The following is a 14,433-nucleotide window of genomic DNA, read 5'->3' on the forward strand; positions in this document are numbered from 1 at the left end:
TTTAGGGGGGTGAGTGCGGGGCAAAATCTGTCCCTAGGCAGCCGCCTATATTGCCTATAAGAAGATCTACCACTAGTCTCCAGATATATTTAAAAAGTAAATTTGACATTGCTGGTGTGAGAATTGTATGTGGAAATAACGTTTGCTTGCCTCTTCCTTAATCTGTTCCTTTCATGTAGTCATTTGTTAAAACATAATTGTATATTTTCCTTCTTTATGTAAAGCGGATTATGCACTGTGGCACTGGTGTGTCAGACAGCATGTCTCACTGAGGCGATAAATGGCACCTGACTCTATTAGCATTAATGGAAAGGTGCCAACGGTCTGTTTCCTCTGCTTGTCATCAGCGGCTCTGACGCCTGCAGAAGGTTAGCTGTGTAGGTCAGCAGGACCGGTTAGTGATCCTGACTGCTGGGGCTTTTATTTGTTTATCCAAAAGTTGACCTGACAGCTCCCTTGGACACTGTGAAGGCGTCACAGAGAGCTCTGATAAAGATAATTTTAACCTAATCTTTAGTTTTGTGTCATTCTTTTAATTTCGTTGTCTTAAAATGCGCTATTTCACTTTAAACTTGTGGTGTATGTCTGATAGTATCTCTGGCTGTAAGCTGTGTATGGTGGTGCTGTCTTTTCCCATATATTAGCTTCTCTTAAAGTCTTCCGTTTTTTTGCTATATTAGACACATTGCTTTAAAAGTAAAAATACTGCAGATGGTTTTATAAAGTCTCATGTAGTGTCATGTGAGTGAGCTGGGATACCTCCACCCAGACAGACTGAGCGGCAGGGTCATCATCACATCCATGCTATCTTACAATAATCAGACAGGAGGGAGGTTTCATTTTGAGAATCAGTCAGGTCTGTCCATCCCTAAGTCTGTGTTTGCAAGATTCCAGTTGCAGAGGGTTTATTTTTATTGCTTTGGTTGATGCTCCAGTGGTTTTGTCAAAATGAAAATGACTTAATGCGGTCACTTTTTATCCCTGTTTCATCGCACACCTTCTTGTGTTTCAGAAATTGAGGCAAAAGAGGCATGTGACTGGCTGCGGGCAGCAGGATTTCCCCAGTATGCTCAGCTCTTTGAAGGTAATAAAAGCACTCAGTGAACTCCCACACACATTCATCACAAAGGGGGGAAATTTTGTTTGGTTAAAAGATAGATTATAGAAGATTAATGAAGTAGCACACCAAAAAATGGGTTCTGTCAAAAACCAAAAACAGTATATTTATTTCAGCCTTTTTATGTCTTTTGTGAAACGAAACATGGTTATAAGTTTGAATGTGTGCTTTTTAAGATGATGAGTGAATAATGGTACACAGTGTCATCTGGTCTGTCACCCTAGTCCCCAACACTATACACAAAACCATGTATTCATGGGCTGCAGAGTGAGCCTCATTTACACAACTGTCCTCAGGATGCCTCGGAGCTAGGGCTCCAGTCGGATCCCCAGACACCACAAAACAAGCGGAACATCAGCTGCTTTTAAAGTCTAATCTTTTCCGAGCTACGGTAACTACATAAACATGTCTACTGTGCTTAAAGACTGAAGTCATGGGAAGAAATGGGTTTTATCCGAGCTTAAAGTAGCTCTACTCCCTCAGATCTTTGTGTCAAGGCCAGGCTTTTCATGTGCTCTGGTGCAATGTATTTGTTTGCTGACAGTTTGTAGATAGTTTTAACAGAGCCCGAGCAATATGCACTGATAAAGACTGGTGGAGCGCAGAGCAGATGAAATGACTGTCAGTCACAACGCCTGGGATCATGTATTAAATATGATGTTAATGATGAAATATGTTTTCAGGATGGAATTGTATTTCAAAGCCTACAGTATATCTGAATGTATGGGAAGTATATTTGTCTCCTTAAAGAACAGGCCGAGCCTTGTTGAGTACTTAGCGGTCGCTGCTGCTTCTGCTTTTCATAAAAAGTTAACGGCTTCACATGAATGCGGTGGAATGTTAGATTCAGAGGGTCTGGATTCAGTCTCTTAAGTTATGTAAGAGGAGGCCCATACCCAGCGAAAGACGTAATGCCTGCACAAGGCTGAGCGCTGTTATTTGGGCAAATTGTGTCTCTTCTCATTAGCATCACATACAAAAGTCTGATGGTCTCCCAGCCTTCAATGTTCTTTTGGAAAGAATGTCGTTTCCAGATCTTTCTTTCCATTTATTCAATCCATGAACACTGTCTATAGAAGAACTACTGAAATATTAAATCTCATTTCAACACTGCCACGTTCTCTAATTTTTACATTGTTTCTTTTTCCATTCAGATTCCCAGTTCCCCATTGATATTACTCCTGTAAAAAGAGACCATGACTTTCTGGACAAAGACCTTGTGGAGCCTCTGTGCAGGTAAACATGGTTGATTGACACTGAAAAGACGATGGCTCATCCATGAGTCAACTAAGTTAATGCCACATAGTTTCCTTGCCCTAAGGGAGTGGAACTATGTGAGAATCCTTATATGAACTTTAAAGGTCCAGTGTGTAGGATTTAGGGGTATCTATTGGCAGAAATGGTATATAATCCTCATAAATGTTTTGTTTAGTGTATAATCACCTGAAAATAAGAATCATTGTGTTTGGTAATCCTAGAAGGGGCTGTTTGTAGCTACATATGGAGCGGATCCTCTTCCACAGAGTTCGCCATGATGTTCTACAGTAGCCCAGAATGGACAAATTGAACACTGGCTCTAGCTTTGGCCATTCACATTTTTCACATTTTTGTGTCGCCCACCATAGTTCTCCTACGAACTTGGCACATAAGTCAAGTTTCACTTCTGCAATCTCACTGCTAGATCCTACACACTGGGCCTTTAAAGTAAAAACACACCCCTCATATCTAAAGATGTTAAAAGTATAACATTATGTTGTTGTTGTTTTTTTAAATCTTGGCTATTAAGACTCTTATGAAGCTACATTTATTAAATCAGTACATCAGTCCATAAAGACCTTCCTCAGACTTTCATTTGTGGAGACTGAAATGTTAGACTGACATATACTGATTTAATGAACACTTAAGAATATTGGCAGGTAAAATCAGAATTATCACAGTTATATATTTTTCACTAGTTTTTATTTTTTTATTTTCATTTGATTTTTAGGAGCTGGAGCACTCAATAGCACTCAATCACTTTTTTTCTGCTGTTTTTTTCTTGCTTCTGCTTTCAATACAATTTAGTTTCAGTTAGTTTTCAGAATTAAGTTTAAGTTTTAGTTTAGTTTTTATCAGTTTCACTTTTAGTTTTTTGTTTGTTTCTTTGTTTCAATGATGTGGGAGGTATTTGTCAGGGCCAAGATTTAAGTAGTTCAGAATACAGTAGGTACTTTGGGAAGGCAGTTGACTCACAGTCATGTAGACACCCCAGTCTCAATAAACATATGCAACAATGCCTCGTCATGCTTGCTGACCAAATAGACAAAGACTAAGACAGTTTTTAGATTTGTTTAAGTTAACTATAATAATTTGGCCATTTTCGTCTCTTCAAGATTTTGAGCTTCTCTCTGACATGAGAAAGTATATGTTTTTTTCCCCATTTTGCCAGACAGTAATAAGAGTACAAAAGTGCACTTAGTCAACAACTGGTGCCTCCACATCACTCCCTTGTAGGGCAGGACGGCCCATGTACTGTTTCAAGCTTAGATGAAAACAGCACTTCAGTTACCACAGTAACCATGGCAACCATCCCGAGAGAGAAGGAGGAGCATGAGGGTTGCCTCGCACAGCTCAATATACTGTGACTCTAAACAACCCTAAAGCAACTCATCTAAATTCCAAACTAGCCACGGGATAAATGGAAGACAATTGGAAACAGTTCCACCTCCAATGTGATTTTGCCCATGACTTCCTGGCATTTCTATGGTAACATAAGGATGGCTTTGTTGTCAGTTACGTCACCACAGTCTAGTCTGCAAAAAATAAATGCCACCCTACATTCTGTGGGTGTCCTTGAACTGAAACTGATAGATATTTCATGTATGTGAGTGCTCTCTCTGATCCCTGGCTAAGCAGCCTCCTATTTTAGCAACCACATTCAAAGCTCTTTAGGCCTGTGGAATAAAGGGCCCCGAACTTAGAAATCCTCTCTTCAGTTGACTCCCACTATCTGCAGTAACAATCATGAGAACTTTGTGTTTGGCTAACCCCTGTCATCCATAGCACTGGGGGATAGTTACAGCCTCCATCTTAGACTATTTACTGTCACAGAACAATACTGTCGAGATGTAAAAAAAGACTGTTAGCAATATTTGGAGCTGTTAAAGCTTGTGATTATCATACCACAAGTGAGTTTTCTTTTGGTCTAAAGTCAAGGCACAGTGAGCTGGAGTGTATTTTGTCATGCCGTCATCTTTTCCCCAGTGCTATTGTTGATTCATGTACAGTTTTTAGTTCTGTTACTTTATATATCCCAGTTTGCAAAACCTCTAACCACTAAGAACATACTCCAAGGCTTAGACTGTGTGTTTTATTCCAAATAATGAACATGCTTCATTGCTTTGGATTTTTGGAAAGTTGATGACATTTACATTCGTGTTTTAAAGGCAAAGCTTTCATGTTGTTGTTCAGCCCTCAGAATTCTGAGAGAAACGATGCCAAGTGCAAAATGGCATCAAAGACTGTTTCTTGTGTAGATTAAGATCTACAGATAGCTAACAGATAATTAACCTTTCTTCGAACTACTGCACACCACCTTTCAGGCCACAATCACCAGTGCTGAGAGAAAGTCAACAGAACAACCGGTAATTACCGGTGTTCATTAGGTTTAGGATATTGTTGAATGGACAAACTTAATTTCCCACAGGGTCTGGCTGTTCATCCAGACCAGACGCTGATCTAGTTAAAACTAAAATAGAAAACAGAATGGGATTTATTTCTGAAGTGGTCATTAGGAAGCTATTGTGGTGTTTTTTTACTTGGGCAGAACAGTTTTCATCCTTGGCCATTTTTCTTTCAGGCGACTCAACACCTTGAATAAGTGTGCCTCTATGAAACTTGACGTGAACCTACCGAAGAAGAAAGTAAGTGTCTATATTGTGAGCTTTGCTTTTGCAGTCTCTACTTAAAGGTAGATTATAGTATGAAAAGTGCAGCAAGTGTGACACTACACAGAAAAACACACCCCACCCGAACTTTTAGAAATATAGATTTTTAAACACTGATGATTCGATCAGTAAAATATCCTTTTCAGCCAAGAGTTTAGGCTAATGTGGGTGTTGTGCTTTCTCTATGTGCATAGACAATGTAGATACACAACACGTTGTATGTAGGCCTATGTGTAACATTTTGAGTGTTTGTTGCGTTTTACAGCCTTTAGAAAGCTTAATTCTTTGACTCAAATATTCCAGTTGTCATTTGAAATTCGTAAGAAATAGAAGACAGATGTCAGTGCCTTTGTAAGAAATGGTAGTTTCTTACAAGGATCGCCTTAAGTTATAAATACGCCTCCTACACCAACACAAATATGATCTGGTTTCATCCCTTTAACCTAGATTCTATGATATTTGAGATGGTAGTGTTGTATTCATGCCTCTGAGTAGGATTGCTTTTTATCTGTCCCCACTCTGGAATGTAGCCTGCTGGCTTATATTAATATTTTTCACTGTCGTTGTCTATTTATGGAAAATTCTTCAAGTCAAGGGAATCATTTGTCTGCTGTTATATCACCATTGGCTGCTTGTATAATGTTATTAATTCTGAGCAGACATTCTGTATCTCCCGCCTATTTCCTGTATTTTCTGTTTAAACTATTTTTTCATGACATAGATTAGTTTAGTTTTAGTTTAGTTTATGTGTTCCACACACATTAATACAAATCACATGAAAAGGTATGTTTGATGGTGTGAAACCTATAATGGCTTATGTAACACACACACACACACAAAAAAACACTCAAAGGATGATGATAGATGATATGTGGGATGCAATAGGATGCCTTATCTTGCAAGCCAGCTGATGTTGTTTGTATTTTTGTACATACAATACAAATATGTCATATGGAAAAATATGTCACAGCTGTAAAGTTATTTGTATATCAGTCTTGGTTATTGTATGTGCATCTATGATCTTTTTAATTTTATTGTATTTATTATTATTTAATTGAGTAGCTTTGAAAATCTTTCTTGACAAACCTAAATAGAAAAAGTCATTACTACAAGGTAATTAAGAATAATTAAATCATGTAGGCCTGAGTAACTGATGTAACATAATCTGTCTTTCCCCAGAGTGAAGACTCTGATGAAGAAGACCTGTTTGCTATCAGTGACAAATGGACCTTTGAGTGGAGCAGCCGGCGTTGGTCCAGGTTACAGGACATTGACTGTCTGCTGGGAAACCACGGAGAGGGTCAGCCCTCCAGGGACAACGTGCCTCTGAAAACCACCACCAGCAGCGAGAGCGTTCTGACGGACCTTAGCGAGCCGGAAATCTCTTCTTTGCACAGTGAGAGCAGTGGAGGCAGTGGTCACAGGGGCCTCAGCACAGAGGACTCTGACTGCTCCAACCGCACTGGCTCTGATTCTGCAGCAATGCCAGACTCTACTTCTCTCACAATGCCTCACATCCCTAAAGAAATTGCTCACTACGGCTCACTACCTGATAAACACGGCAAGACGAGCCGCCTCCGTGCCAAAGACTTCTTGAAGCGCATGGAGACACTGCGTTCCCGAGGAACTCTTGGAAGGGGTCGTAAGACATTAGTCATCAGTGCTCCAGTGCTGCAGCAGGAGGCTCAGGCACTAAAGACCCTGCAGTGTGTAGAGATCATAAATGGAGATGGTGGGGCTCCAGAAATACCGTCCAACAAAGTTCTGCCGTCCCAATCCGGTAGTGAGGGTAGCAGCCATTCTAGTGGCAGCGCTGTCAGCACACCCAGCCTGAAAGAGCGTAAGCCTCATCGGGCTGACCACAAGCGCAGTGGCATGTATTTAGAGGACATAGACATCTTCTCAGGCACTCAAGTAAATAAAGTGGAAGAACAAAATCGCAGGAATGAATTCTGCTCCTATGAAGACCTGGTGGTCCACATTCCCAAAGACCACAAGCCAGGAACCTTCCCCAAAGCACTGTCCATAGAGAGCCTGTCCCCAACCAATGGGGCCTCTATCAACTGGCACACTGGCAGCATGCACCTGGACTCCCCACTGATTTCATGCAGGAATGAATCCAGGCCTGTCACCCAGTGCTGCACCAGAGGGAGCCGCATCAGTGTGTATGATAATGTTCCTGGCTCGCATCTGTACGCCAGCACTGGAGACCTGATAGACCTGGAGAAAGAGGACCTGTTTCCTCATCTGGACGATATCTTGCTGCATGTCAATGGTCTACAGCAGATAGTGGACCACTGGTCTAAGAATGTGTTGCCTGTTGGAGAAGGGCTGGCGCAGGTGGACCGTGAGAGGGAACATACAGGAGGTCTTCAGTCCTCTAGTCAGATCACATTGGACTTTGAGGGAAATTCTGTCACAGAAAGCCAGACTACACCTAGTTACGGGGACAGAGATGGAGTATCACTTGCTGAGACAGAATCTACAATCCTCAGGGAAAGGAGGGACTCAGGAGTGGGTGCTTCACTCACAAGACCTAATCGGTAAGACTTGTGAAACTGTATTGAAAGTGCTGAAATACTTGAAATAACACCATTTAAGTCATCTATGAACAAAAATTAAAATGCTATTCTTTTTCTTTGCTGTTTCATCCTTCATGTCATTAGGTTACGATGGCCCAGCTTTCAGATATCTAATCGCATAAGTCATTCAGTGGCATCGCTACAGATTACCAACCAGTCAGCAGGCCAGCTGAGCTTGTTGCAGAAGTTTTCTCTGCTGCGCCTTACTGCAATCATGGAGAAGTACTCCATGTCCAACAAGCATGGCTGGACCTGGTAAGTCTTTAACTTCCAAGATCCACTTTTGTTGTGGTTCATGATTAATTGCGTGATTTCTTCATTAGTGAAAACACATTTCATTTCTTTGAACTAATTTTGTATGACACTGTATTTGCTCAAAGTATTTTAGTACAGTTCATCTCTGTTTGTCCAGTATAGTATGGGGTATGACCTTATGAATTACTGTCACCAGATTCCCTTTTGGTTTACAGGTTGTTTAGTTTTGTATCAGCACAGTCTTTTACTAAGCCCGTAGAGCAAGGTATCAAAGATGTTGTTTTGATGTCTCTCCTAGGTCTGTGCCAAAGTTTATGAAGAGAATGAAGGTACCAGACTATAAGGATAAGAATGTGTTCGGAGTGCCTCTCATAGTGCATGTGCAGCGTTCTGGACAGCCGTTGCCCCTTGGCCTGCAGCAGGCCCTGCGGTACCTGAGGAGCCAGTGTCTTGACCAGGTCAGCCACAGTACTCATACTCTCAGGTTGCATGTGACTTGCATTTTCACATGTTATGTAACAAATGGTTTGCTTCATCCAATGTGTATAACGTGGTGTAAGGTTTCAGTGAACAATGACTGACACAGGTTGCAGGCAGATACAATAGTAGTATAATAACAATACAGTGAGCGGAACTTCAGTACAATATGGTTACATATTGCCTCCAGCTGTCAAGTTAACACTTCTGTTTTGCTTCCAGGTGGGTCTCTTTCGTAAATCCGGGGTGAAGTCTCGAATTCAAGCTCTTAGGCAGATGAATGAGAATTCTCCAGACAATGTGAACTATGAGGATCAGTCTGCCTATGATGTGGCTGATATGGTTAAGCAGTTCTTCAGAGATCTACCTGAGCCTCTGCTCACCAGCAAGCTGGGGGAGACCTTCCTCCATATCTACCAATGTAAGGACACACATGTCTCTTTGCCTGTCTTTTGTCCCATGTTAATTTTAATTGTTATTATCTCACTTGGTTTTGTTTTAATTTGGAGAGCACTGTGAAATTGCACCTGAACTAACATAGAGTACATGTGACAAATGACATGATTGCTTTTCTCTCTTCTGTCACTATGTCTGTGTAGCAGAAATAATAAAAATCAATTCTCTCATGTGTGCAGATGTGCCGAAGGACCAAAGGTTGCAAGCTGTCCAGGCAGCCATCATGTTGATGTCAGATGAAAACCGAGAGGTGCTGCAGACGCTGCTCTGTTTCCTCAGCGATGTCACTTCCTCTGTCGAAGAAAACCAGATGACACCCATGAACATTGCTGTGTGCCTGGCCCCCTCCCTCTTTCATCTCAACATACTCAAGAAAGACAATCTCTCACCAAGGTACTTTTTTCTCTTGTGTCTTATCGTGTTACAGTTAACTTGGTGTCTGTGGTTTTGGGACAGCGCCATTGGCCGTTGCTCTGTACCTTAAAAACTAATGAACAAGACATGCATGCTTTCTATTAACTCCTGCATGATTATCTTCACCTATGACTCTATAAAGATAGACATAAAATAGGTTGTAGAGCTTGCTCAGCCCTCGGGGATGCAGTAGATTACTTTCTTTGTGGGCCACTTCTAAAAGGACATGGCAGTCTTTGAAAGCTCAGTGTTTTATAAGATCATGCTGTGTACAAACAAAGCAAAGCTCTCTAATTTACCATGTTGAAATTGTTGCTAAAAGGATCAAAGGGGTTTCCTGCAGAGCAGAGGAAGGGTTTATAAACTGCGTTCCGTGGGGACGTTGACCCGGGGACTCTGCTGGCTTAATAAATTTTCTCTCCCTGTAATCCCCAGGGCCATGCAGAAGAAGTACGCTACTGGCAGACCAGACCAGAAGGACCTAAATGAAAACTTAGCAGCAACACAGGGCCTCGCTCATATGATCATAGAGTGCAACCGTCTCTTTGAGGTACGAGAACCTGTAGTTGAGATGATGCAAGAATTTCAAGCCTGGATGCAATATCCACATGCCTCCCTTGGTGTATATTTGCTGTGAGTCTTACCTCATGCTTTTATACACCCATTAGATCCCTCATGAGATGGTTACTCAGTCGCGTAATTCGTACGTGGAGGCAGACTTGCATGCACCAACAATTGACGAGCTGTGCAAGCAGCTGGAAGATGGTGATGGAACATACCAAGCTCATATGGAGGGGAGACTTCAGAACCATCTCAAAGAGGCCCGAGAAAAGTCCAAATACTGGGTATCCTGCAGCAGCTCTGATAACACAGAGCTCTACTTTAAGAAGGTTGGTGTTCTTCCTCTGATTGTGGCGTTAAGTTGTTATTGATCCATATATAATTGTACATCATTATTAATTCCAAATTATGAAGGTAACAATGGGAAAGTAATACAAAAACATGATTTAACATCGTAACAACAAGCTTAATATCTAAAAAATCTTGGTTTCAGACCCACAAGTTAACATGATGGTTTGTGTGTGTCCCATCCAGGTGGGAGATGGGAACCCTTTGAGACGCTGGCGAGTGTCTGTGGAGGTGGAAGCCCCACCATCGGTAGTATTGAACCGTGTGCTACGAGAGCGCCACCTGTGGGATGTAGACCTGCTGCAGTGGAAAGTGTGTGAGACACTGGACAAGCAGACAGAGGTGTTTCAGTATGTCCTCAATCGCATGCCCCCACATCCCAGCAGGGACTTTGTCGTACTCAGGTGAGTGTTGATGTAGATATAACGCTATACTGTAAATCATTGTTGGTTTAGAAGTAGCCATGATGTCTTTTCTTTTAGGGTACTCAATCTCTTTTTGTTTTCTTCAAGGTCATGGAGAACAGATTTGCCCAAAGGCGCCTGCTCCCTGGTTTCTGTGTCTATAGAGCACGAGGATTGTCCTCTTGTTGGAGGGGTACGAGCTATAGTCCTGGAGTCCAATTACCTGCTAGAGCCGTGTGGCTCAGGAAAGTCCAGACTAACTCACATCTGCAGAGTGGACTTGAAGTAAGTCTCACAAGCATCCTATTAAATGGCTTTCTCACAAACTGTTATATAATTTTTTCTTATATTCATAAAATACATCAATAAATGTAATATTAGTTGCATTTTTAAGGTAATTATTTAAAGCCCCTTGTACGTGTGTGTACACTATATTGACTATACTGTCTTGATTTCAGGGGAAGGACTCCAGACTGGTACAACAAAGCCTTTGGTCACCTTTGTGCTGCAGAAGCTGCCCGGATCCGCAACTCCTTTCAGCCACTAATCACAGACGGCCCAGAGACCAAAATCTAAACCTCTTTTCCAGTTGTGTCTGCTCAGCAATGAGATCAAGATTGAGCCTTTGAGTCATTGCTAACAGGCAGACATTAGGCACAGACAGGACCCCAGAACTGAAGCACAGTTTATTCCATTGTTTTTCCAGAGTAGAAATGATTTTGAGCTCCTGTGTACTTGCACAATGACAAAAGAGGACATCTTATAGGTGCTGAGCATAATTACTCAATGGGAAATTAATCATCCTGCCAATGTCCTTAGCATTAGGATTTTATTTACCTTCATGTTGCTAAACCTGTATATTATGATAATTATTATCTTTAATAATATTGTATGACTGTTACTTTAATCTACAATGTCTAGGACATTCAAGCTCTTAAACGCTTCTGGGAAGCATTATTCATTCAGATTTAAAGCTATAATTATTATGATGTAGACTCAAGTGTCTGTATATATTTGTGTGAATATACTGTACATGCAAACAAGATGTATAAATTGTATATATGTGAAGGAATAAATAATACATATGTTAATATCCTATATTGATTCTTTCACAGTGTCAACTTTCCTGTAGTACACAAGGTACAAAATTGTAAGCTGGTTTTACTTTGCTTCAGTATTGCCATTTTGGAATGGGTGTAATGTTATTAAACTTTGACCTCCCATCATTGTGAAAAGAATGACTTAAGGTTTGACTTGATCATACCTGCTTAAGGGTACTGGATTGTGCAGTGGAGTACAAGAGACATCATTTTTTAATAAAACTATCAAGCTAATAAAATGTGTGTATGCACTGATTCTTCATTTTGCTGCCACATCAAAAGATAAAACAAGAATTTTTAGGGGCCCAATTTACATCAACTCATCTGTGAAGGAGTGTGAATACCTGTTATGGACAATTGATATTAAACAGTGTCAGTAGACCTCTGCAAAAATGTTTACATTCCTCAATCAAGAATGCTGCTCACATGCACTGACAGGTACTTGCCCAAACACAGTTCTCCCTTACCTGGGATGAGAGGGTCCTCTACTGGACACCTTAGGGAAACACGTCCACATGGAAGAAGGGACTTATTTAAGCTTTTAACTGAATTTTTTTTTTTTATGCAAACATAACAGTGACGCAATAGTAAAATCAAATTAAGATTGGAACATAGCTTGTCAAGCCTGTCCTTACAGATTGTATGAAAAGGCAAAAATTTGGGTTGAAGGCATAAACCTGATTGATTGTCATTTTGTCCACTAGATGGCCCTTTCTGACCAGCAGAATATTCGTCTTTACTGTGGCCACATTTTATTTTCCCTTTAGACAATACTAATAAAAGGAAGTCCCCCTTTTCAGTTTATTCAGTTATTTTCAACAGAAAGTAAGGATGAGAAGACATATATCGACTGCTAAGATATCTAATGGAGGTACAAGTTCATGCCAATGCTTATGAAGCAACTACTTAATTGTTCAGTCTTAAGGGATGCCACACTACATCTATACCTGTTTTGCACAGTATTAAGATACATTTTGGTTAATGGCTTGAAAAATTATCACCATCTGGTATCTATTCAAAACCCTACTGAGATGAAGTTAGAAGTCACGGCAGCTATAATTAAAATATGTAGAAGAATCATTCACCCAAACCGTGAAAACCATGAAGCATACAGTGAGATGCTGCTGTGGCACACCTTATCGAAACAATCCTACCATGAACATCGCCACAGAATACTGAGTCTGGGTCCGCTGTTCTGATTCAGTTCCCTATATATGCCCTTAGTGTGTGAATGGCAAAGTCAAACCCCTCCACTCACCTATATTCAACAGTGACACTTCTCGTCGTAATGGAGACCAGCAAGCTTAACAGAAGGTATGGGAGGATGGGAGGGATCGAGTTAGACATTAAAAGGACATTATTAGATGAAGTGTTATCTTGAGACAACATAATAAAAAAAATGCAAATGCATAATTCCCTGAGGACAAAGTAGCTATAAAGCAATTATGCATAATTCAACCCAGTCTGTAAATTAAGTCACCATTTGCTAATTCAAAAATATGGTAATCTAAGAAAAAACAAAACAAAAACAATAATATAAGACCACAGTGAGATTTATGAGATTTAAAAAAAAAAATACTGCATCATAGGATGAAATGGTATTTCATTTACACATAGGTGAGCAGGCTAAATAGGCTAATCAGATTGCCAACCACTCTGCAGTGCACTACTGCAAATTAAATCAAGTTTTGTTTACATGATAGATACAGCTGTATAAAGCCTGACATTATTTCTACCTCTTTTGAAACCACGCTGACACAGATCAGCTTAATGAGGTCATGAAATGCAAGCTCAGCTTCTGGCTGTCAGTCAGGACGATGGACAGGATTGTTGCCAAGCTGTCAGTGTCAGTCTCTTTTATATAACCACTGGAACCTGGTGGCTTTTTTGTCATTATTATTTATTACATTCTGTAAATCTTTTTCCATATGACTTTGGGCAAAGGGACATATGCCATATATAAGATATTAGAGAAGTCACTCTTCTTGATTGTCTAAAAAACATTAAAGACAGAGGGCAGTAAAATACTTTTTACAACAAGATGCAATGCACATATATGATGCTTTGGCATTTTGGTCATTAAAAAGGAAAAAACATCATATAAATGAACAATTAATTTAGAAACAAATATTTTCCTGGCCGGGACATTAATATAATAAAAATCTGTATGGAAACATGCATGGTCAGTAGTGATGGATGCAAACCAAGATGTTTTATAAAAAAAAAAAAAAAAAAAAAAAGATAAATGCTTAATATTCTGCCTGTAAGTACCAGTTCCATGAAATGTGTCAACAAGCAGACTCTGCTACAAACTCACCTGGAGCAGGGAGAAAACTTGACCGAGGGGATTAATCTCGCTGTAATAGAATTTGTACTATTGCTTTGCATATGACTATCCGGGGTCAACTTTGTGCCTCAAAGACTAATCATGCAACTGTACATACCCTGGACTCAAACTTTGATGAAACCAGCACACATTACTGTGAGGAGAGGAAGAAATTTCAAGATAATAATTATAATGCAAGTCAGACGTCTGCATGTGTGCAGGCACAATGTTCAAGTGTGCATTCATGCATGGTCAAGGACGGCCTGAATGGCTCAGTGTCTGCAGCAAAGTTTCTTATTCAAATATTCATGTTTAAAAATCTTACTGAAAAAAAGCTCAAGTTGATATCATTTACCATACAAATGTTACAGTAATAATAAACCTATCCATTGTAATACAATGGCTTATAGACCTACAACAGTGGGCCATCGTTATAATAAACTGAGAAATCCCAGTCACCCAGTCAG

The 14,433-nt window shown here is 40.3% G+C and overlaps 1 protein-coding gene across 7 annotated transcripts in view; it reads left to right on the top strand.

Moving 5' to 3' along the window:
• The window catches only part of stard13b (StAR-related lipid transfer (START) domain containing 13b), a 70,809-nt gene extending 59,171 nt beyond the window's left edge, over nt 1-11,638 (top strand). For all 7 annotated transcript variants that reach the window (XM_050063147.1, XM_050063166.1, XM_050063157.1 and 4 more), the window contains 13 exons: nt 1,013-1,084; nt 2,272-2,353; nt 4,956-5,019; nt 6,223-7,586; nt 7,710-7,880; nt 8,179-8,338; nt 8,580-8,778; nt 8,993-9,206; nt 9,663-9,777; nt 9,896-10,117; nt 10,323-10,540; nt 10,649-10,825; nt 10,999-11,638. In XM_050063147.1, the coding sequence (XP_049919104.1) occupies nt 1,013-1,084; nt 2,272-2,353; nt 4,956-5,019; nt 6,223-7,586; nt 7,710-7,880; nt 8,179-8,338; nt 8,580-8,778; nt 8,993-9,206; nt 9,663-9,777; nt 9,896-10,117; nt 10,323-10,540; nt 10,649-10,825; nt 10,999-11,116 (3,176 nt within the window). In that variant the 3' untranslated portion in view covers nt 11,117-11,638. The remainder of the gene's footprint in view (nt 1-1,012; nt 1,085-2,271; nt 2,354-4,955; nt 5,020-6,222; nt 7,587-7,709; nt 7,881-8,178; nt 8,339-8,579; nt 8,779-8,992; nt 9,207-9,662; nt 9,778-9,895; nt 10,118-10,322; nt 10,541-10,648; nt 10,826-10,998) is intronic.
• Nucleotides 11,639-14,433: the final 2,795 nt, after the last annotated feature.

This window comes from Epinephelus moara, chromosome 2 (assembly GCF_006386435.1).
Source record: "Epinephelus moara isolate mb chromosome 2, YSFRI_EMoa_1.0, whole genome shotgun sequence".
NCBI classification, from domain to species: domain Eukaryota; kingdom Metazoa; phylum Chordata; class Actinopteri; order Perciformes; family Serranidae; genus Epinephelus; species Epinephelus moara.